The following is a 22,878-nucleotide window of genomic DNA, read 5'->3' as shown; positions in this document are numbered from 1 at the left end:
AAAATAAGTAGAGAGAATTTTATAATATGACATCGTCACACCCATCTATCATCATGCCAGATTATGCTTTCATGTCTAAAATCAATTTACTTCTGACTTTTTATACATTAGGTTTAAAAAGGGAGACTCCTTAAATGCTGTATGTATATCCATGTCTAGTGATAAGTATAGTTATTTATTCTTTCTAGAACTGAATTTTGGTGAATGCTAGTTTAAATTACATTGAGGTGCTTTTCATATGGATCCAGGGATCCAGAGCAGAATAAAAGTTAATGAGGAAGTCTAGGGACTTCTCCAGCCTGTATAACTGAGTCAAAAGGGCATCAGACTCACTCTGAGAGTCTAGGGTTTGTGTTCCTGTTTTGGATGTGGCTTTCTTTTGGGTAGTTAGTGTGTGGCAGTGGAAAGAACATTTAATTTGGAGGCAGCATCTTAATTCAAATGTTGTTTCTGACACGGTCTGTGTGACATTTGGTAAGTCACTTAACTTCCATTAGCCTTAGTTTCCTTATCTATAAAATGAGGAGGTTGAATTAGATAACACCAAGGAATATATCTAGCTTTAAATGTATAATCCTAAAATAATTAAATTAATTTGGTTAATGGAAATGACCTGGAAACATTTTCTAAACTATCTGGACATGCGAAAGGTAAGAGAAGCCTTATATAAAAAATGACTGTCTACTTTTAATTATCTATAAATATTATGTTTATAAATTTATTTTTTTAATATTTCTCAATTGACAGTATTATATCTTACTATAATATGATTTCATCAATTTTCCCACCTTTTAAAATATTGATTTAAATAGATTTATATTGGAATACTGAAATATAATAGAATATCAATTCACAGTAATAATAGATTCATTTGCATGTGTATAAACTAAATTGTATTTTAAAAATCCCTATTTTTAGTTCAGCTGCATGATTACATTTCTGGCTAATTTACAAATATGTATTTTTATTTATTCTTAGGAGTCATTGGAGCAGGGCACTACTGTACCCAAAGGAATTTTTCAGAAGAAGTGAAAGATTCTGTGGTCAAGTTGGTGCCACTGACTCGTAGATTATGGCAGATGACCAAGATGAAAATGCTCCCTACTCCTGCCAAATTCCATTATGTATTTAATCTTCGAGATCTTTCTAGGATCTGGAAGGGAATGTTGAATACTACTTCTGAAGTTATCACAGAAATGGATGTAAGTGATACCTCAATGAAAGAGATACATCTGATGGATTATGACATAGTTTCATTTGAAAACAGTCTTATTTGACAATTTTGTTCTTACTGCAATTATAAAAATGTATTGCATGAAAATTTAGGAAACATATTATTGACTAACAAAAGCTCCTAGGTACATAGAAGTTTCTTAATACAGAAACCTCCAATATGTGATCAAATCTCCCATCTGCCTCTTTCCTTCTTATAAAGTGATACATTAACTAGATTTAAATAACATAAAGGTAGTCATTTTTAAATGAAAAAAGTATACCATTAAATACTTGATATTCTTTCTAATATGGCATATGGAACTCTTTAATCTTATAAAAAGATTGTTATTTATTTTATTTTCAAATGTGTTATTGGTGCTTCTTTCTTTTATGTAACTATTATTTCTCAATTAACCAATTTTAATAGACTACCTCCTTGTAAGAAAGTATAGTTAAACAAAACATTTGGTCTTATTGATCATATATATTTCTTCTAAAATGTGTAAATTTATCTTTTTACGGTTTGCATAGCTAATTTTAAAATTATTTTGAAAGGTTGTTGCTCCCTCTAGAAGTAGTATAATGCAGCAGAAAGAGTCTGAATGTGGAATCAGCTCATCTGGATTTGAATTCTGACAGTCATTTTTTATGTGTGACCTTTAGCAATTCACTTAATCGCCAAGCTTAAATTTCCTCACTTATAAGATGAGAGTATTGAGTATTTCTGACTTCCTTTTACCTTGAAATGTATTGTTCTTTTTCATAAAATTCAACTTCTCCATGGTGTTGCACACCTAAATTAGTACTAATGACCTGTGTACCATTTGTCTGATGAGAAGAATGTATGTTTCATCTTTAATCCTTTTGAGCTATGAAAATAGACCATAGATTTAGAGCTAAAAGGAAATATATATTATCCATTCATGGTTATAGAATCATAGTCATTTTATTGATCCAAACTTTGATGCCTTTTATTATTGTTCTTTACATTATTGTGGCTATTGGTAGTATTGTTCTTTTCTACTTCATTTTGCATTAGTTCATTTTAATCTTTTCAAATTTCCCACAATTCTTTATATTCATCATTGCTTATGGGGAATAATATTGCATTGCCTTAGTATGCCACAATTTCTTTAGTTGTTCTCTAATCAATGGATACTCATTTTGCTTCTTCTTTTTTTTGTTATTATAAAAAAAATTCTATTATAAATATATTTGCAAGTGAGACCTCTCTTTCTATCTTTGACCTTGCAGTATAGACCCCATAGTGATATTATAGGGCCAAAAGTATATGAACACTACAGGTACATTTGTAACATATATTGATTTCATTGTCCCAATATATTCCAGATTTTATACTTGACATTCTCACTTAAGAATGAAAATTATCTTCAAATGTACAAACGACAAGACTTTTTCTTTTCAAAAATAAACTTTGTTGTACAACTGGAGGGAATTTGATCCTTGAATAGTGAATATAGAAGTTTAGCCTCTAAATAGTTTATATTTGACTCAGGAAATTTGCATTTGTACTTAAATTTGAATTATGACCATGTCCAATGTTCCCAGACTTTACTGCAACCACATTTCAGACTGGACTTTGGAAGATCTGTGTAGTTCTTTTTTATTTTTTATTATTCTACCTAACTCATCAATTCCTTTCTAATACACATCAGGACTTCTAGCCTCGTGGTAGATTCTGCCTCTCTTAGACCTAATTTAACTCAGATGACATGGTTAAGAGTTTGGATTTTAAGGACATTTCTGCAGGCAGAATAAATAGAAAAGTTTGAGATGTCAGCAAAGCTATAAAGAAGCGTATTAGTTGTTAGTAGTAGCCAGGTGGTCCATGGATAGAATATTGGACCCAGAGAAAAGAAGATCTGAGTTCTAATCCATTTTAGACACTTACCCTGAAGAAGTCACTTAGCCTTTGTCTACCTTAGTTTCCTCATCTGCAAAATTATTTTAATAATATCATATACCACCTTGATTGTGGGGATGAAATGAAATAATAAACTATTTTGAAAGTCTTAAAGTGCCATATAAATTGTTAGTTCACCAGACACTTAGACAAAGAAGTTAGTTGTCCTTTGAAGGTAACATTTATAAGGAAATAAATTTAATATAACACTTGCCAAGGAAACCTTACTAAAATACAGAATGTAGTATGTCACTATATTAGCAGTAAATTATCTTAATCCTGATTCTTTCCCAACAAAATTACTGCCAAATTTGTTAAATTCTAGAATATAGCTTTTATATATTCTTTATTTTTAAAGAATTCTCCCTTTTTGTTCTTATTTATTATTAAAGATAACTGAGTTCTAATTGTTTTTTATGAGAATACTATAATTTTTTTTGTTTTCCTAACCAATTTTTTCCTTTTTTTAATTTTAATTTTGAATATTTTCCCATAGTTACATGTTTTATGTTCTTTCCCTCTCCCCCAACCCACCCAAAACCCTCCATAGCCAACGCACAATTCTATTGGGTTTATATGTATCATTTTTAAGACCTAATTCCATATTATTGATAGTTGGACTAGAGCTATCCTTTAGTCTCAACATCCCCAATAATATCCCCATCAGCCCATGTGTTCAAGCAGTTGTTTTTCTTCTCCCACAGTTCTTCCTTTGAATGTGGCTAGTTTTCTTCCTTGCATTGCTGCTAGTACAGAAGTCCATTATGTTTGATTGTACCACAGTGTATCTGTCTCTGTGTACAATGTTCTCCTGGATCTGCTCCTTTCACTCTGCATCAATTCCTGGAGGTCTTTCCAGTTCACATAGAACTCCTCCAGTTTATTATTCCTTTGAGCACAATAGTATTCCATCACCAACAGATACCACAATTTGTTCAGCCATTCTCCAATCTAAAGACTTTCCCTCATTTTCCAATTTTTTGCTACCACAAAGAGTGTGGCTATAAATATTTTTATACAAGTTTTTTCCTTCATTATGTCTTTGGGGATTAAACCAAGCAGTGATATGGCTGGATCAAAAGGCAGATAGTCTTTTAAAGCCCTTTGAGCATAGTTCCAAATTGCCAGCCAGAATGTTTGGATCAATTCACAACTCCACCAGCAATGCATTAATGTCCCAATTTTGCCACATCACCTCCAACATTCATTACTCTCCCCTATTGTCATTTTAGCTAATCTACTAGGTATGAGGTGATACCTCAGAGTTGTTTTGATTTGCATTTCTCTAATTATAAAAGATTTAGAACACTTTTTCATGTGCTTGTTGATAGTTTTGATTTCTTTATCTGAAAATTGCCTATTCATGTTCCTTGCCCATTTATCAACTGGGGAATGGCTTGATTTTTTGTACAATTGATTTAGCTCCTGTAATATCATATCTGCTATGCAAATTGGAGAGCAGGATGAGTGACATTTAGCAGTTTAGAACTTGCAGTTTAGAACTTGGAACCCACCTAGCTTGCCATGAGCCAGCAAAGGAAGTGCAGTTAACTGGCAGACTATAAAAAGCAGAATTTTGAACAAGAAGCTCTCTCAATTTGCAGAAGGAATTTATGGTGGGAAGTTGGTTGGGACTGGCGTAGGCCCAATCAACTCAGGTTACCTGCATTCAGTTCTAATCACTATCACACCCTCAACTTCTGTGTAAAGCTGTGTTAATCATCCTATTCAATTGATCATCAAAGAAGCAGCAATGTAAATACCATCAAACAATCTGGTTCAGGACAAGCAGTCTGGCCTGGCCAGGTTGCAATCAAGGGGATAAACATCTCCATCTGATAATCTCAAACCTGACTATCTTCAATTGACAGACCTGATCAAGTATACTATTTTGTGCTCACCTAATTTGCTATGTTTCCTTCTTTATATTCAAGTCATTTACTCATTCTGAATTTATATTGGTGTAGGGTGTGAGATGTTGATCTAGACCCAATATCTCCCCTATTGTTTTCCAAGTTTCCCAGCAATTTTGTCAAATAGTGGGTTTTTGTCCCAAAAGCTGGGTTCTTTGGATTTATCATAGACTGTCTTGCTGAGGTCGCTTACCCCCAAGTCTATTCCACTGATCCTCCCTTCTGTCTCTTTGCTAGTACCATATTGTTTTGATGACCACTGCTTTATAGTACAGTTTAATATCTGGTACTGCTAGGCCACCTTCGTTCCTATTTTTTTCCCCTGATTTTCCTTGATATTCTTGGTCTTTTGTTCTTCCAAATGAACTTTGTTATAGTTTTTTCTAATTCTGTAAAGAAGTTTCTTGGTAGTTTGATAGGTATAGCATTAAATAGGTAAATTAATTTGGGTAGGACAGTCATTTTTATTGTTAGTTCGTCCTATCCATGAGCAATCAATGTTTTTCCAATTGTTTAGATCTAGTTTTAATTATGTGGAAAGGGTTTCGTAGTTGTGTTCATTCATATAATTCCTGTGTTTGTCTTGGCAGATAGATTCCTTAGTATTTTATATTGTCTAGGGTGATTTTAAATGGTTTTTTTCTTTCTAACTCCTGCTGCTGCAATGTGTTGGAAATGTATAGAAATGCTGATGATTTATGTGCATTTATTTTGTATCCTGCAACTTTGCTAAAGTTGATTATTTCCACTAACTTTTTAGTTGATTCTCTGGGATTTTTAAAGTAGACCATCATATCATCTTCAAAGAGTGATAGCTTGGTCTCCTCACTGCCTATTTCAATACCTTCAATTTCTTTTTCTTCTCTAGTTGCTACTGCTAGTGTTTCTAGTACAATGTTAAATATTAGAGGCGACAATGGGCATCATTGTTTCACTCCTGATCTTATTGGGAATGCTTCTAATTTATCCCTATTGCAGATGACGTTTGTTGATGGTTTTAGATATATATCATTTATTATTTTTAGGAAAGGCCCTTCTATATTTTCTATTGTTTTCAGTAGGAATGGGTGTTGTATTTTGTCAAAGGCTTTTCCGGCATCTGTTGAGATAATCATAAGATTTTTGTTGGTCTGCTTGTTGATATGGTCAATTATGTGAGAATACTATAATTGAGAGACACCTAATATAGTTTAAAGTCTTGCCTCTCACACATATTGGCTATGTTACCATGGAAAAGTTTTTTGACATCTCAATTTTCAAGACAACTCCAGATGAATATAAGTTTCAGAGTAAATGTGAACCTTTTATTGGCAGAGGAAATTCCTCAGTAGTACTGGCCCCCCCATACTAATGAAATCACAGTTCTAGTCTCTTACCCTAGTATTCCTATTATCATGTAATATTTTTCTTATCTGATGCTTTGAAAATAATTTTGCATATCATGTTTATATTCTGGTTACACTACCACATTTAACGCCTCTTCAGATCATTAAAAAACTGAACCTTCTAATTCAGCAAAATCTTAATGAATTTTGCTTGTTAATATGAATAATTACTCTACCCCAAGCTACATTTTCTTTTGGCCTTAATTCGTTTGAGTTGCATGTTTATTTTGACCAAATAAGCCATTATGTTCATAGCATCTTATAAAATCTTCTGAAGCATGCAATGTAGAAAAAGTACTAGTTTTATAGTGAAAGGGCATATATTTCTATCCTGATTCTTTTCCTTTCTACCCTTATAATCTTGGAGAATCACTTAAGCTCTCCAAGACCCAGTTTCTTTATTTCTAAAATGGGCAGGTTAAGTAGATGACCTCTGAGGTGCTGACCTGAGTTCTTCAATACTATACCAGGGAGCATAAGTTCTGGAAGGCCTTATTAAGTAGGAAAGAGAAAATATCAAGGCAAAGAAGCCCATCACTAGAAGCTTGACTCTCACACGTGGCTTGTTTGTTCTACACCATCTTACAAAGATCATCTCTATGTACTTAGGCATTTAGTAGTTGTCATCTGCATGATGGTGTTCATGTTTACATCAATGAAGTCAAAGATTCTGGAAATATTGAAATCTTGCTGCATATCTCTTTCATATTGTGTTGTCTAGGCCAACTTTACTGAAAATCAGTAGATGAATAGTGACACTTTGACATATTGTATTTCCACTTTTTAATTTCTACTTTTTCTACTTTTTAATATAGATACTTAAAATACTTAGGTTCATGTGAGAATTAAATCAGACTTTTGGCTCAAATATCCTAGACACAATTGTATAATTTCAAAGTTAAAAGTTAAGCCTAGGTACTAATTTAATGACCTATAGGGTCCACTTGATTCTCTCCTTTTGTGGTTTAAGTTTATTTTTGATAAAAAAATTCCAAGTTAAATAATATTCTCTCTGATCCCTCAATTAGAAGAAATCTTAATGTCTTAGCTGAGGTTGTGCTCTTAGGCTACCCATACATTATTTATCTAAATCCTTTCCTTCTGTATTAAAATCAATAATAAGTAGCAGTTCCAAAGCAGAAGAGAGGTTAAGGGCTAGGTAACTGCTGTTAAGTGACTTGCCCAGGGTTACATAGCTAGGAAATGTCCACAGTTTTGAACCCAGGGCCTTCCATTCTAGGCATGGCTCTCGATGCACTGAGTCACCTAGCTACCCTCTAACTTTACATTTATATCTCTTTCTCACTAACCTCTAGTCTCATTTTGGTTAAGGCAAAAAAAAAATAAGCTTACTAGAAACATTCGAGTAAAAAAACTAGATTTTATTATAAGGTTTGTATGCAAATATCAGGAAGAAAGGTAGAAAATAGTATTTGACCTTTTCTTGTGATTTCTGTTAGTCTGCATTTTCTGTTTCAAAACGTCTGTCCTTGGCATTTTCCTTCTTTGCCACAGCAGAGTCCTTATTTTGTCAAAGTATCATAGCTAAAATGGGGTGGTTTTAGTCTCATCCTCTTAAAAGAAAGAAAAACGTTGGAAAATTGCAGATTCTTATTTGGAAATAGGCTTAAAAGCCCACTAGTCTAGTTCCTGAACACTACAACAACATCTTACCTTTATAGGAAGACCTGCAGTGATACCACACACTGCCTTCTGAGACAGCCATTTCAATTCTTAGAGAGCTCTAAATTTTATTAACTTTTTTCTTACATGATTAAATCTGATTCTGTATTTATTATTCCTAGTTCTGACCTAGTGATGCCATCAGAACTTGTCTGATTATTTTGCCATTTAATAGCACTTAAGTACTAAGCATAAAAATCTCAGAATATACAGAATGAAGAGACCATCTAGTTTAGAATGAGTCTAGAATAGATCATTTAAGAGATGATTGATAAACATATAGGACTCGATGTATCTTTGGCAAGAATATACCCGACTAACCTAATTTGACATTATTCTAAAACTGGTAGATAAGCTAAATGCTGTTGGTTGGATATATATATGTATATATATATCAACAAAATTACATATGTTATTTCAATACATGTTGAATATATATTATTCAACAAATATGTATATATTTAACGGTATTTTGGTAAAGTATCTCACACTACTGTTTTGTCTTTTGACTTTATTTTCTTCTTTCTTTTTTAAAAAATTTTTTAAACCCTTAACTTCTGTGTATTGGCTCCTTGGTGGAAGAGTGGTAAGGGTGGGCAATGGGGGTCAAGTGACTTACCCAGGGTCACACAGCTGGGAAGTGTCTGAGGTCAGATTTGAACCTAGGACCTCCCGTCTCTAGGCCTGACTCTCAATCCATTGAGCTACCCAGCTACCCCTATATTTTCTTATTTCTTGATATCTTATGTAGTCATTAGCTACCCTTTGACCAATTCAAATTTTCACAGAACTATTTTCTTTAGTAAACTTTTTGGACCTGTTTCTAGGTTTTTAATTCTCTTCTCGTACCTTTCTTCCCTAGTTTTTGCTTCTTTTCCCATCCTTCCTTTTACTTCTCTCATTTGATTTTATGATCATTTTGAATCCTTCTTTAGCTCTGTTATGAATAAAAATTAATCTTGGAGACTTTACACTAAATTTACAAGTATTTATTAGTAAAGAGAAAGAGAGAAATAAAGTTTCCAGACTTTCTAAATTAAAATAAATTCCCAGCTAAGTTAATTTTGCTCCATCAAGTCATAGATTCTCTGTGGGCCCTGGTCTGTTTCACAAGTGGGAACCAGGGGGCTCAGCTACCTACATGGTTGAGTCAGACAAATTAAGTTCAGCCAAATAGCAGGCTTGAGTTCAGGAAGGGACTGGAGACCTAGAGACTGAGTTCCCAGATTCTAACCTACCTCAGGTCATACTGCTTGCCAGAAATGACTTATATGGATAAGACAGATGACTAAGAGAGAGAGAGGAGTATTTTGACAGACCCAAAGACATGGCCAATAGTCTCTTGAGAGTTTCACGTGCTGAAGTTCCAATCTCAGTCTAAGCCTTCCCTCAATATCCTTCAATGGCTCAAGGTTTTACCTCAGTCTTCATATGTCACATCCCTTGACTTCTGTGACTTATACCAGTCAGAAATAACACCTGCCAAGCTGGCAAACCAAGATGATGCATGACTCTGTGACTCCTATGGCATAAGACATCTGAGACCTAATGATCTTCTAGACATTTAATTCACATAGTTCTTACTTTAATTCTTCTAGGCATTCTCATTGGACATGAGATGCATAAGGTGCATTTTTCCTTTGAGGCTTTATATATCTTTGTAGTAGCTGTGTGACTGATCTGAGGACCAGAGAGCTATGTACCCAACCAAAGGCAAGCTAGCAGTTGAATTGAGATAAGGCTCCAGATGAGTGGTGGCTGAGTCAAGTAGCCATTTGCTAAAACTTCCAACCAAAAACAAGCCAATTGACTCAAATCTGGATTAGAAACTTGGAGAACTCAGACCAGGAGAGCCATGAACAGACTCCCCTTCATCACACCACTTTAGGAATACGGGAAGCTTGTAAGTCCTTAGTAGTGTTGGGAAAACAGTGTAATGATATGGGTATAGAATTTGCCACTAACATAAAGTCCAAAGTCAAGAAGTAGACTGGAAAAATGAGGGGAAAAAAGAATTCAATCAATAGGTGCTGTTATGGCAAGAGGGAAGTAAAGACTTCTCATATTTTAGGTCACTCTACTTCTAACCTTTCTTTATTTTTCAGCAGCCTTTGCAAGTGGGTCTTCTTTCTAATTCCCATTTAAGTTTCTTTTCCTTTGAAAAGTGTTTAATATTTTTACTGATATTATTTTCTTAAGTTCTTCCAACTAATTTTTTTCTTTTTCAATCTGAACAGACCCAGTTTCTTTAATTCATCCTCTATGACACACCTTCACATCTGACCATCTTGGTTGTGGCTGCTTTCATATAGAAGGGCTCTAGCATGTCTTTTCTTAAACAGAGTAACCAGAACTGAATATACTCTATCCAACATATTAGCTCCCTATATCTAAGGTGATAGCTATTCTTTCTAGCTTTGTAACATAAACAAACCATAAATTTTCCATAAGGAAAAGGAAATTATTTCATTATTTTTCTGTGAGTTTAAATGAACTCACTTTGGTTCAACAGCTTCTTCCAAGGAGAAAAGAATTAAGATGCTGAGAATGAACTTCAGGGTCTTAAAAAAATAACATATTAAACTCATTACAGGCAAAAATTATGGCTCTTAATTTTATATTTATGTATTTTTCTATTGTTTGATTTTTTTTAAACCCTTGTACTTTCGGTGTATTGTCTCATAGGTGAAAGGGTCAAGTGACCTGCCCAGGGTCACACAGCTGGGAAGTGGCTTTCTATTGTTTGATTTTAAATGACCTCCCTTCAGTTTGTCTCTTCTAAATAGAAAGGAATTCACATTATGAGAATAAACTTCAATTTATTATTAAAAATAAAATTTTGGGGCAGCTAGGTGGTTCAGTGGATTTGAGAGTCAGGACTAGAGATGTTTGAATCTGGCCTCAGATACTTCCTATCTGTGTGATCCTGGGCAAGTTACTTAACTCCTTTTGCCTACTTCTTACTGCTCTTCTGTCTTGGACCCAATACATAGTATTGATTCTAAATTGGAAGGTAAGGTTTTTTAAAAAATAAAATAAAATTTTAAAGGTAACTTTAGTTAAAAAAAATTCCTTGCTTTCTGTTTTGTGTTTAATAAATAAAAGGCATTATTACCCTGATATGGCATTGTGTACTATCTTGTAGAATAAAGGGATTAAGAAAGAAAACAGTTTTTCAAACATGATGTCCAAATAATGCTGAAAAGATACTAAAAAGTTATTGATAGTCTTCTCATACTTAATTATACTTTCCACAGGTATTGATTAAGTTGTGGAAACATGAATGTAAACGTGTTATTGCTGATCGGTTCACAGTATCAGAGGATGTAGATTGGTTTGATTTAACTTTAGCAAATTTGGTGGAAGAGGAGTTTGGTGAAGAAAAGAAGCTCTTGGTGGATTATGGAATTGATTCTTACTTTGTTGATTTCTTAAGAGATGCACCTGAAGCTACAGGTAATTCTAAAAATTCCAAGAAAATAAAGTGTTTCCTCAAAATATAGTTGAAAAATAGAGACATAGTTCAACAGTTTCCATTGATATGCAACAGATACTGTGGAGATAAGTTGTGAATAGTATATTTATTAATTTCATTTAAATAACTGATGAATATAGGTAGAAGTGAACATTATGCAAAGGAAATGAGGAAATTGCTAATGAAAAAGGAAGGAATTGGGATAGTGCTCAAATAATTGAAATAAATAAAAAATTGAAAGAGGAAGACTGCAATTATAGGGCAAAAGAAGGAAAATGATTATAAGTAGAAGGATAATGTTGAAGAAGAAGTTATTGTGGAAGTAATTCCATGAGAGAGTGGTTGAATTGTTTTTCTGAACAGATATTTTATATTTTCCTTGTGAAAAAAGTAATAGGGTAATTGTTTTTCTCTTGCTTGATTTTAAATGGGTTTACTTTGCCTCCTATAGGCAGAAGCAATTCAAGATACAGAGAATGAACTTCAATTTATTTTTTCAATTAGAAAAAATATGGTTTGTTATACATACCATTTATGTCTTTAAAATGGTTGGAGATGACAGGCAATCTTTAGCAGATGTAGCAATATTATGTGTGGTTATCAAAAGTTTTTGAATTACATTACAAATAGTTTTAGTGCAGAGTATGCATTTTGAACTATCCTCCCACAAAAAAAAAAAAGAAGAAGCTGACTAGCTTTATTTCAAATTACGTCAGGAGAAATAAATTCCCATAAAGGTAGAGGCATTTTGTGGAAAAGTATGCTCATCTTTAATTTCTCCCAATTCCAACCAAACCAATAATTAGCCCATAATTTAATAAGGAGAAAGCTTAACATGATAGCCATACTTTTTAATTTTCAAATACATGGTCCCTTATGATTTTAAGCAATGATATTTCTTTCTCTTTGTAACATTGCTTGATTGTAGTTTTTGTAAACCATTAAACAATATAGCAACATGAAGATTATTAGAAAGAGCTCTTAACTGAATCATTTTTAACATTTAAAAAAAGTTTGGAAAAACATACTTCTATTGCCAAAAAAACCCCACCTCTACTATTTGGAAGTTATTACATTGTAATGTAGGAATAGGGTCAACTGGAAGATAGTGAAGTTTTGTCTTTGAAAATAAGAGAAAATTCAAGATATTAAAGCAAACAAACAAACACAATTATTTGCTGCCCTAGCATGTTTTGAATTTCTATGTCCAGAAATGACTTATTCAAAACAATTGTAATGGTTTTCTCTCTTAGAAATTAGGCTTTGCTAAAATGTTTATATGATGGTAAATATTTAGAAAATTTGTGATGTGCACTGGATATTGATTGAAATATAAAATATGTTGATTGAATTGAATGGAAGATGGAAAGTCATGTATTTTCCTTATCAATATTAAAAGTGGTTTTCTGTTTTAGGTGAAGACTCAGAAGAAACTGATGTCGACATGCCCAAAATTTATGAGCCAGTTGAATCTTTTAATCACCTGAGAGATCGCTTAAATATGTTTCTACAAATATACAATGAAAGCATCCGTGGAGTTGGCATGGACATGGTGTTTTTTGCAGATGCCATGATTCATTTAGTTAAGGTACCTAGTGTGTTACTAATAATGCCTTGTGGAAGTGACAGACATTTGGCTCCCCATCAGAATATTTGTTCTCTCCTTAATTTTCATCTTAGGAGAAATATTCAGTTTAAAAATAAACTCAAGGCTACATTCCAATTTAATTTCTAAACTTGATGTGACATATCACATCTATAGATTTGAAATAATAACACTTACTTTGGAAGTGTGAGATGCTTATTGTTGTCAGTCTTGCTATAATGCTTCTGGCTTAATATTTTTGTTACATAGAATAAATGTTATTGCCATCTAAGTTCAAAGTTCGGTCAAAAAGACTTCTTATTATGGTATTTTAAAAACCATAAAAATGTAAGTTAAGACATGAATTTAAATCAAATGAAAATTCTGTTACATTTGTGTTTTCCCTTTTTCTCATCAAATAGTTCCTTTTGGTATTCACTTTTAGGTCAGGCAAGTCTTAATTGTCTGGAAACCTATTGCTCGTATTATTATTTCTTTGTTATCTCAGTTTTCTGTGGAGCAAAAACAATCTGACTTTTATTTTACTGTCTTTTGGATCATCTCACTCTTCTGATGCCTTTTTCTTTTACACTTTGCCCCCTAGAAGATATTCTCTAGAAAGGCTTTATATTTCCACTCAAGCCTAAATCAATTAATTCATTAGGCCTTTATGTGTAACTACTGTATACAAGATATTGTGCCCAGTGATATGAGAGCTAGAGAGATGAATATTTTCCCTGTCTTAAAGGAGCTTATGCAGAATATGTACAGAAATATAGTGCAAAGAAGAACATACTGATAAAAGAGAGGTACAAGAAAAGTGTCGTGAGAGTAAAGGAAAGAAAGAAATTGTTTCTAAATGGAGGACTTCAGGAATCATGTCCTTTCTCTGCCATTTTCTCACCCTTCTCCCTGAATCAGGTTTTTGCCTGCATGGATACCTCTGGCTTTTTCCAATGGCTGAATAAAAGATCATTCAGTACTGGCTTTCACTATACTTTCTTTGCAGTCTTCACACAATTCTTTTCTTTTCTTTTCTTTTTTACATCAATGTAATTATCTCTGGTATTCCTCCCCATTTGCACCTGAGAGCCATCCCATATAGTAAAAAGTATTGTTTAAAGAGGAGAAAAATTAGCATAACTGATCAATACACTTAAAAAGTCCAAAAAATTAACTTAATGTACAATGCTTTTGATTTCCCACCTTCTCCAAGGGTTAAGTGTGGAAAATCCTTCCCCATTTGTTTATTTGAGTCATGCTTGATCTTTATGATTTTGAGACTATATTTTTTCAGCAAACCTTCCCATAGCTTTTGAATCCTGTACCTATTTGTTTTGTGGTACTGCACCATTTTAGCAAGCTGTTAACAACTACTCACTTAATTTTTCTTTCTAAGCTGATGAATACTGCTGGAAAGAGTCACAATTAGGCTCATTACAAGCATATTATCTCTAACCTCAATAGATTTATGGCACAATATAGTTTATTCATATCTGATCAATGATATTACATTCTATACAATCAACTGCTCAAATAATTTTCATCTTTCTTCCCTAATTCAACTTCAGATTCTCCTGAAGTTGAGTGTCATCCACTGGGAGCTTCCTCAGATCTTGTCTTTTATGTCTCAAATTAAATTCATCAAATTCAACAAATACTTATTGCATCTTAGTTAAACTTGTTAATTTGGGGATAAGAACAATGAAGAGTGAAAAGTAAGACCAAAGAAGTGTTAATGACATGGAAAACAGGGATGGATAAATGTGTTAGGAGCCATAGTGAAGATCAAAAGTGGGTTAAGGAGTAATGAGTCAGATGGAGAAATGGCAGGACAGGAGGATATGATTAGATAAGGTAATATCAATGTTGAAAATCATAGTTTTGATAAGATCTAAAATATGGCTACCCTGGTGGTCAGCTGGGTGCTTCAGTAGGTTGAGAGCCAGATCTAGAGATAGGAGGTCTTAGGTTCAAATCTGGCCTCACACACTTCCTAGCTGTGTGACCCTGGGCAAGTCACTTAACTCCCACTGCCTAGCCCTTATCTCTTTTCAGTCTAGAAACCCATAGTTAGTATTGATTCTAAAATGGACAATAAGGGTTTATAATATAAAATAAAATATGGCTACCACTGTAGTAGGCCATTAGAGTTCATTTATTTATTTTTGTCTAAATGTCAATTTAATGTCACTTAACTTTGCCCAGCCTGTTTTTTTAAAAAAAAATCACTTCTCAACTAATGTGGTTGGACTAGATCATCCTTAAGGTTAAATATGTCCAATTCATTCCCAGTGTGAACAAAATAGTGATCATACTCTAGTCTGAGGGATAGTATGGTACCCGAGGACTCCTGGCTCGTTCCATCTTCACAGGGAAACTATCATTTTTGGGATGTGTTCTGAATTCTGAGAATATGAGGCACTTATTATTTAGTTATAAGGGCAAAGTATAATTTTAAGGTCAAACTAGTGTACTCCAGAGGGAAGATTACCTAAGTCAGGTGTACTTTCACAATACTTTGCCTGGAATGTGGTGTCCACATCATTTTCTGGACATTTTCAAGTCACACAGATTGCATTTCAGCCATCTTCTTAAATTTCCTTCTCCTCCTCCTTTTGGAACCCTGGACTCTAATGTTGAAGTGACCTTGGGCTCTGATAATATTACCTTTTTCTTCTCTAGCTTGAAAGCAGACCTCCATGAATGTAGGTGAGACTGTGGATAGTTCACTGAACCTGGGTTCAGGAAGATGAGTTCAAGTCTTACCTCATTTACTAAGTCATATGTATAACCCTGGAAAATCACTTAATCTGCCTGTCTCAATTTTTAGTTATAAAATAGAGATAAAAATAAAATCTCCCTCTGAGGATTGCTGTGAGAATTAAATTAAATAACATTTGATAAGTACTTAGCACAATTCCCAGCACACATGAAGTTTTTCATAAATGCTCATATCCTTTCCCTTTCCTCATCTACCTTTTGTACCTCTCCTTTATATATTTTCTTTCCCCTAAATTCCTGATAGCAGGAATTATTGTCATTTTTTTTGGCATTTATATCCTTAGTACTTAGCACATAAACTGACACATGATTAATGTTTAATATGTGCTTTAATAGTCATTTATTTAAACGGATAAATGAGAGCTGGTTTTAAATAGTTTAGCAAGAATATAAATCTCCCCATATTCAATCAATAAAGGAAGCAAAAGAAAAGAATACTATTGTCTAAATGGTTTTCATATAGTTGCTATGTGAAGGTAATTTTCAGATGAAAGCCTTTTCTTGGGAACAAATAGCTAGACAGTTCAGGTTTTTATAAGAGCAGACATTTCCCCATGAAATTTTCATTTTTGGCTGGGAGTTTATGGTTGGATTAAATATTTGAGTCATATTTGTGGAAATCCTCTGAATTGGTCCATGGATATATTTCTTGAGACAAATGAGAGCCTCTTGACAGTAGTTCTGAGTATTTGGGGAAATGAAGAAAAATAGATTAGCACACATGCCTTCAGAAAAGCAATTGGTTATATGCTTTTTTGTTGACATTAAGTAACTGCAGGTAACTCTACTAGAGACCTAATGCAGGACACCTACCTTGCTTTTTTCACTTTTAAAAGCAGTTCTTTATAAAATTATATTTACACACATAATAGCCATTGTTGATTTTTAAAGGTTAGGATAAGTCAGATGTACCCATTGACAACTATTATAACACCTTAAAGAAATATTTACAAACAGTAGAGAAGTGAACACTAATTTTCAACTCGGGCTTTCTCCTAGTAATTGTCTTGAAGGGTCAAAGATATTATCAAGTACTGCTTTAGACTATTCTATTAGGAAGAAATGAAAAAGAAGTGCTTTTCATTGCTTCTTCTAAGAAAGTGAATAAGGGATGATCTAAATTTTTCTAAAAAGGAGGGGATAATTTTAGAGAAAAATCTAAAATTCTACAGCTAGAAGAAATGCAGAATAATTTAGGAATCTTGTCTCTAAATCTCCTAATCTATCTTTTTGACCTTGAATACAAGATCAACTTTTCTACAGAATTGAGAATCATGAGCCTTGTGGAATAAAATCTTTTTATAAAGTTTTATACATCAGAATGTCTTGCATCAATGGGATAGATCAGTAGACAAGAGCAGAGATTAGAAAAAGGTAAATCAGCATGTTTCAAGAGGTAATAAGGAATTCTTAAAGGTTTTTAAATAAGTCAGTGATATAATTAGATGTAAATTTTTGGAAAATAATTTTGCTCTTCATGTATAACATAGGTTTAATGCTAATTTGTGGCTAAGTAAATTTGGGGTGACAGGGATCCATTTTTGTTTGAGTATTATATCACTGATGGAGAAAGTGAAATGGGGAGAGGTGTAAAGTTTGAAAGGTACTGGGATAAGGACAGGTTGGGAATAGGAAATGGCGGAGGTGGCCAAGCTGGAGGGCTGGAGAGGTAAAATGGAGGAATACCCTCTGTGGCTGAGAGGCTACTTTTGAAATTCCCTCACAAACACTCACAGGAGAGGTAACTCTGGGTAAGGTTAGGTTAAGGATAACAGGACCAGTGTTTTTAATTAAACTTCTGGGGATGAGTGGAGATTACTTGGCAAAGATTGACTAGTAGTTGAACCCCAGGAGTTCCCCTTGTCTGACAGACTGTTACTTTTGCCTCTCGTTTTGCCTAGGCTAATGGTGAGCTTAGCCATCAACCTCTTGTTCTTTGTTCTCCCTCCAATATGAATCTGACTGTGATTCTCTATTTCTCAAGCAGTTTAATAATTACAGTAAATTTAGAAAGAGGATAGATTTGAGGGAAGAGGAGACCCAACTGGTTTTTTGTTGTCTTCAGCTGAGCCCTGATGGCTCACCTCCAACTGATCTTATCTTCTTCTAAGCTAATCAAAGCCTCTCTCCTACCTTAACATGTGGCAAGTGTCCTTCTTGGGAAATTCAAGGGAATGAAAAGATCTTCAGGGTGACCCCCTGAAGTTAAGGGATCAGCCCCTCCTCAGACTCCAATGGAGGCTCTCCACAACAGGAACCATCTTTCTCCTCTGAGTAAGGAAGAAAAGGTCACAAGGCTTTTCCACTGGTTGGGATCTAGAGCTCTGGGTCTTTTGCTCCACACTCCACCAAGTTCAGAGGGCAAAAGACCCTTCAATTCGTTGTTTCTCTCACAATCCTCTTCTCTCACTCCGTCACTCTCCCTCCCATCACATTTCAACCCATGTCTGCTCCATCCCAGTGCACTGAAATGCATAAGCTTGATTCACAGTTTTCCTTTCCACAGAGGGGAGAAAAAAAAGCAGGGAAACCAATTATGATTACCATAGATAAGTTGAGAACTAGGGTGGTAATTATATAAAGTCACAGGTTAGAATTTGGACATTAGTCATGTAAGCAAAGAAAGAGAGTTTAAAAAAATAATTAAATTTTTTTGTTTGTAATCTATAAAACATGAGCAAATACGATAATTTTAATATATAAAACTATTAAAGAAGGATAATTGTATATGTGTATGTATTTAGTAGCAGTACACAAAATCACAATATACCTATAGAGTTAGTAATAACATTAATCAGTTCATAACCCAAACAGTTAAAATTAAAAAGAGAAAGGTTCCATATTTCCAAAATTATGTCTAATAGCTTTTTATAATAGCAAAGAACCAGAAACTCAGATGATGTCTATTAGTTGGGGAATGGCTTTATCACTTGTCACGTATGAAGGTGTCCATAATCTCTAACATATCTCCTCAGTTGCAGAAACCCTGTTGAAAAGCTGTCCTTTTTAGTGAACTAGATCTTATGGTGAATTATTAGGACAGCTTGTGTCTACATTTCCTTTGAAATTTGATGAATGCAATTTTAGTTTTTAGAGGAACCTAAAAACCTGTTGGCACTCTCCTTATGTCTAAATGAATAACAAGAAGGCAAAGCAAGAGAATAAAATAGAATATTTTAGGTCTTGGTCTGTTTCCCTTTGTGCCAAAGATCTAACATTCATTTCACTTCCTGCTCTTATGGAGATCAAAAGTAGGTTAGAACTTTGTAGGTAATTTGTGGCCTCTATTGCAGGCATCACAGACCAATTAATATCTTTTCTGAATTGTGACCAGAATCTCAGAGAAGCATGGCCCAAGATTCCCTTAGTACCTTTGCTTATCAGTGACTGATAGGGATTCTGACCTTGCTGTAACTTTTGAGGGAATAAAATCACTTTGTACATGCTTCTTCAATAAGTCTATAATCTGTGTTTTCATAGAAGCTTAGAATTACACAGAATTAGAAATGACTTCCAAGGTTATCTAGTTTTATTTCTACCTAAACAAGAATCTTTTTATACAATATTTCTGACAAATGGCTGTCCTTTCTTTTCTTGAAAAGCCCTCTTAATTGAGGATTTCCTATCTCCAAAAGGATCTAATTCTACTTTTGGAAAATTCAAGTTAGGAAGCTTTTTATTATATCAAGCCTAATTCTACTTTTATTCAACTTCTACCCATTTTTTCCTAGTTATATTAAATGGGGCTAAGCAAAGAAAGTACAATTCATTTTTTATATAACATCCCTTAAAATATTAAAGGAAACAATCACATCTTCCCTGTATCTTTTCTTCAGGCTAAATATTATCATTAGTATTAACATTTCCTTGTATTGATTTTCTTTGAACATTCCTTTTTATCCTCTCATCATCTTTGTTTCCCACCTCTGGATGGCCATAATTTATCAATGTTATTTCCATTATGGCCATACTAATGAAGTGCAAAAAGATTATTACATTCTACATATTTTTATTAGTTCAGCTCAAGATTGCATTCACTTTATTATATATATTAATTTACATTGACTTGCTTATAGTAAAACTTTTGTCTCTTTCACATGAAATGTGTTCTCATCTTGTACTTGTGTGGTTGATTTTTTTGAATTGAAAAATTTTAATTAATTAATTAAGAATATTTTTCCATGGTTACATTATTCATGTTCTTTCCTTCCCTTCCAACCTTCCCTCCCCCTCATAGTGGACGCACAATTCCACTGGGTTTTATATGTGCCATTGATCAAGACCTATTTCCATGTTATTGATAGTTGCACTAGGGTGATCATTTAGAGTCAAATCCCCAATCATGTCCCCATCAACCTATGTGTTCAAACAATTGTTCTTCTGTGTTTCTACTCCTACAGTTCTTCCTCTGAATGTGGATAGTGTTCTTTCTCATAAGACCCTCAGAAATGCTGCTAGTAGACAAGTCCATTTCATTCAATTGTACCACAGTGTATTAGCCTCTGTGTATATAATGTTCGCCTGGTTCTGCTCCTTTCACTCTGCATCAATTCCTGGAGGTCTTTCTAGTTCACATGGAATTTCTCCAGTTCTTTATTTCCTCAAGCACAATGGTATTCAGTCACCAACAGACACCACAATTTATTCAGCCATTCCCCAATTGAGGGCATCCCTTCATTTTCCAATTTTTTGCCACCACAAAGAGCACAGATATAAATATTTTTGTACAAGTCTTTTTCCCTATGATCTCTTTGAGGTATAAAGCCAGAAGTGGTATGGCTGGATCAAAGGGCAGACAGTCTTTTAAAGCCCTTTGGGCATAGTTTGTGGTTGATTTTTTGAACTGATATATTTACTCAATATTTTTACCACCATTAAATTTTGTCTTATTAGATTCATGCCACCTGTTGAGATCTTTTTAGATTCTTTTCAGTCATTCAATATGTTGGCTATCCCTCCCAACTTAGTGACCAATTTAATGTTCTGTCTATTTTTTTATACAAGTAATTGATTAAAAGTCTTGGCAGCTCAAGAACAAGGATAAATTCCTATGGTCATTTCACTTTAAACTGGTTCCAGAATTCTCTGTATGTATAGTTATTTGATCAATTTAGAATCTATTCATTATTCTATCATTTAGAATTTTTTTGATTTTTCCATCATTTCTCACTTATCCTATTTCCATGCTAACTTCAGAGGCAGAGGGCAGTGTATTTTTTTCAATTCCAAATAGAAACTCTGAATTTGTTTTCTTTCCAAAGAAACATAAATTTCATTAAATATTATATTTTTCCAGACTATAAAATCCATGAAGGTAGAGAATATATCTCATATATTTATATCTGAAGTCAGAGGCATATTTTGTATAATTGAATTGATATGAATTGGGAACCATCTTTCATGATAATATAGAAATTGTTTCCAAGGGAAAATAAATTGAATATGGGCAGGTGGGTAGCTCAGTGGATTGAGAGTCAGATCTAGAGACAGGAGGTCCTAGGTTCAAATCCCACCTCAGACACTTCCCAGCTGTGTGACCCTGGGCAAGTCTCTTAACCCCCATTGCCCACCCTTACTACCCTTCCACCTAGGAGCCAATACACAGAAGTTAAGGGTTTAAAAAAATAAAATAAAAAAAGAGAAAATGAATTAAATTCCAAATACTGCATATGCAAACTTTGGAGCACAACTTAATCAGAAATTGGGGAAGGCTTACATTATCAGAGTTTAAATAACATTCATATTTGTCCATATCATGCTTCAGATTTCTCGTGTCCTTCGTACTCCTCGTGGAAATGCTCTTCTGGTGGGTGTAGGTGGATCAGGAAAACAAAGTCTGACTCGACTGGCATCATTCATTGCTGGCTTTGATTCCTTCCAGATTACCCTAACAAGGTTTGTTTTCAAGTATCTTGTTTAAGGAACCTGAAGTAGATTTCTATAAAAAGTCTCACAGATAAAAGCTGAGTTGGAGTTAACCGTGTCAGTTCATGAAAAATTCAGTGACACATTAGTCTTAAATTCACAATACAGCTACCAATTTGCATTAAAATATATTTTAAGTAATTGGTGTAGGTCTATAACAATTCCCTCCTCAATTCTATGTGTATTGGATATATACTTTTTAGTACATGCTCAAAAAAATAAAAAATTATTAATATCAATGCTTGATGAGAAAGATATATAAAAGAAGGCAGTGGGGAGCAAAGAGAGGAAATTATCAGGATTGAGTTAGAGTTCAGAGTGGAACTTAGGACTCACTGTTCTAAGTGCTAGAGATAAAAAGAAAACAAAAGAACAATGAAATAATCTCTTACCTTGAGAAGATTACCTTCTATTTGGTATACATAGCATTTTCAAAAGGAAGTTTAAAAAAAAGAATATATAAAATAAGAGATATAGAGAGAGACAGAGAAACAGAGAGACAGAGACAGAGAGAAAGTGCAAGAACATCTGGAAAAAATGAGAAAAAGTTGAGAGAAAACTTGAAGGTTTTGGATAGGAGAAACAACTTGAGCTGTATTTTAAAGCATGCTAGGGATTCAACTGTAGGTAAAAAGTGTATATTTTAGACATGGGCAAAGGCATTGAATAGGAAATGTAATGTTTGGTATGGGAAATACCTAGCAGTCTAGTTTGATCAGAATAGAAAGTAAGTAAAAAAGAGTAAGATGCAGTAAGAGTGGAAAATTAGGTGGGAACCAGATAATGGAGAGGCTTTAAATTTCAGGTTGATGATTCTGTATATTATCCTAGAAGCAAAATGGAGTCGAAGAAGATTTTTGAGGGGGCTACAAAATTAGCTCTATGTTTTATTAGGTTTAGTTTGGTAACTATGTGTTACATATTTTGGTGACTATGTGTTGGATAGACTAGAAAGGAAAGACACTGGAATTAATTCAGCCAAGAAAATT

General features: G+C 33.8%; 1 protein-coding gene across 1 annotated transcript in view; it reads left to right on the top strand.

Annotated features, from left to right (window-relative positions):
* The window catches only part of DNAH5 (dynein axonemal heavy chain 5), a 293,673-nt gene that overhangs the window by 165,763 nt on the left and 105,032 nt on the right, over positions 1-22,878 (top strand). Inside the window, exons 50-53 of the mRNA XM_044681991.1 lie at positions 979-1,202; positions 11,378-11,576; positions 13,011-13,183; positions 21,729-21,859. Coding sequence (XP_044537926.1) covers positions 979-1,202; positions 11,378-11,576; positions 13,011-13,183; positions 21,729-21,859 — 727 coding nt within the window. The remainder of the gene's footprint in view (positions 1-978; positions 1,203-11,377; positions 11,577-13,010; positions 13,184-21,728; positions 21,860-22,878) is intronic.

Source organism: Gracilinanus agilis, chromosome 1 (assembly GCF_016433145.1).
Source record: "Gracilinanus agilis isolate LMUSP501 chromosome 1, AgileGrace, whole genome shotgun sequence".
NCBI classification, from domain to species: domain Eukaryota; kingdom Metazoa; phylum Chordata; class Mammalia; order Didelphimorphia; family Didelphidae; genus Gracilinanus; species Gracilinanus agilis.
Note: the sequence above shows the minus strand (reverse complement) of the source record. Positions and strands in the feature narration are given on the sequence as shown.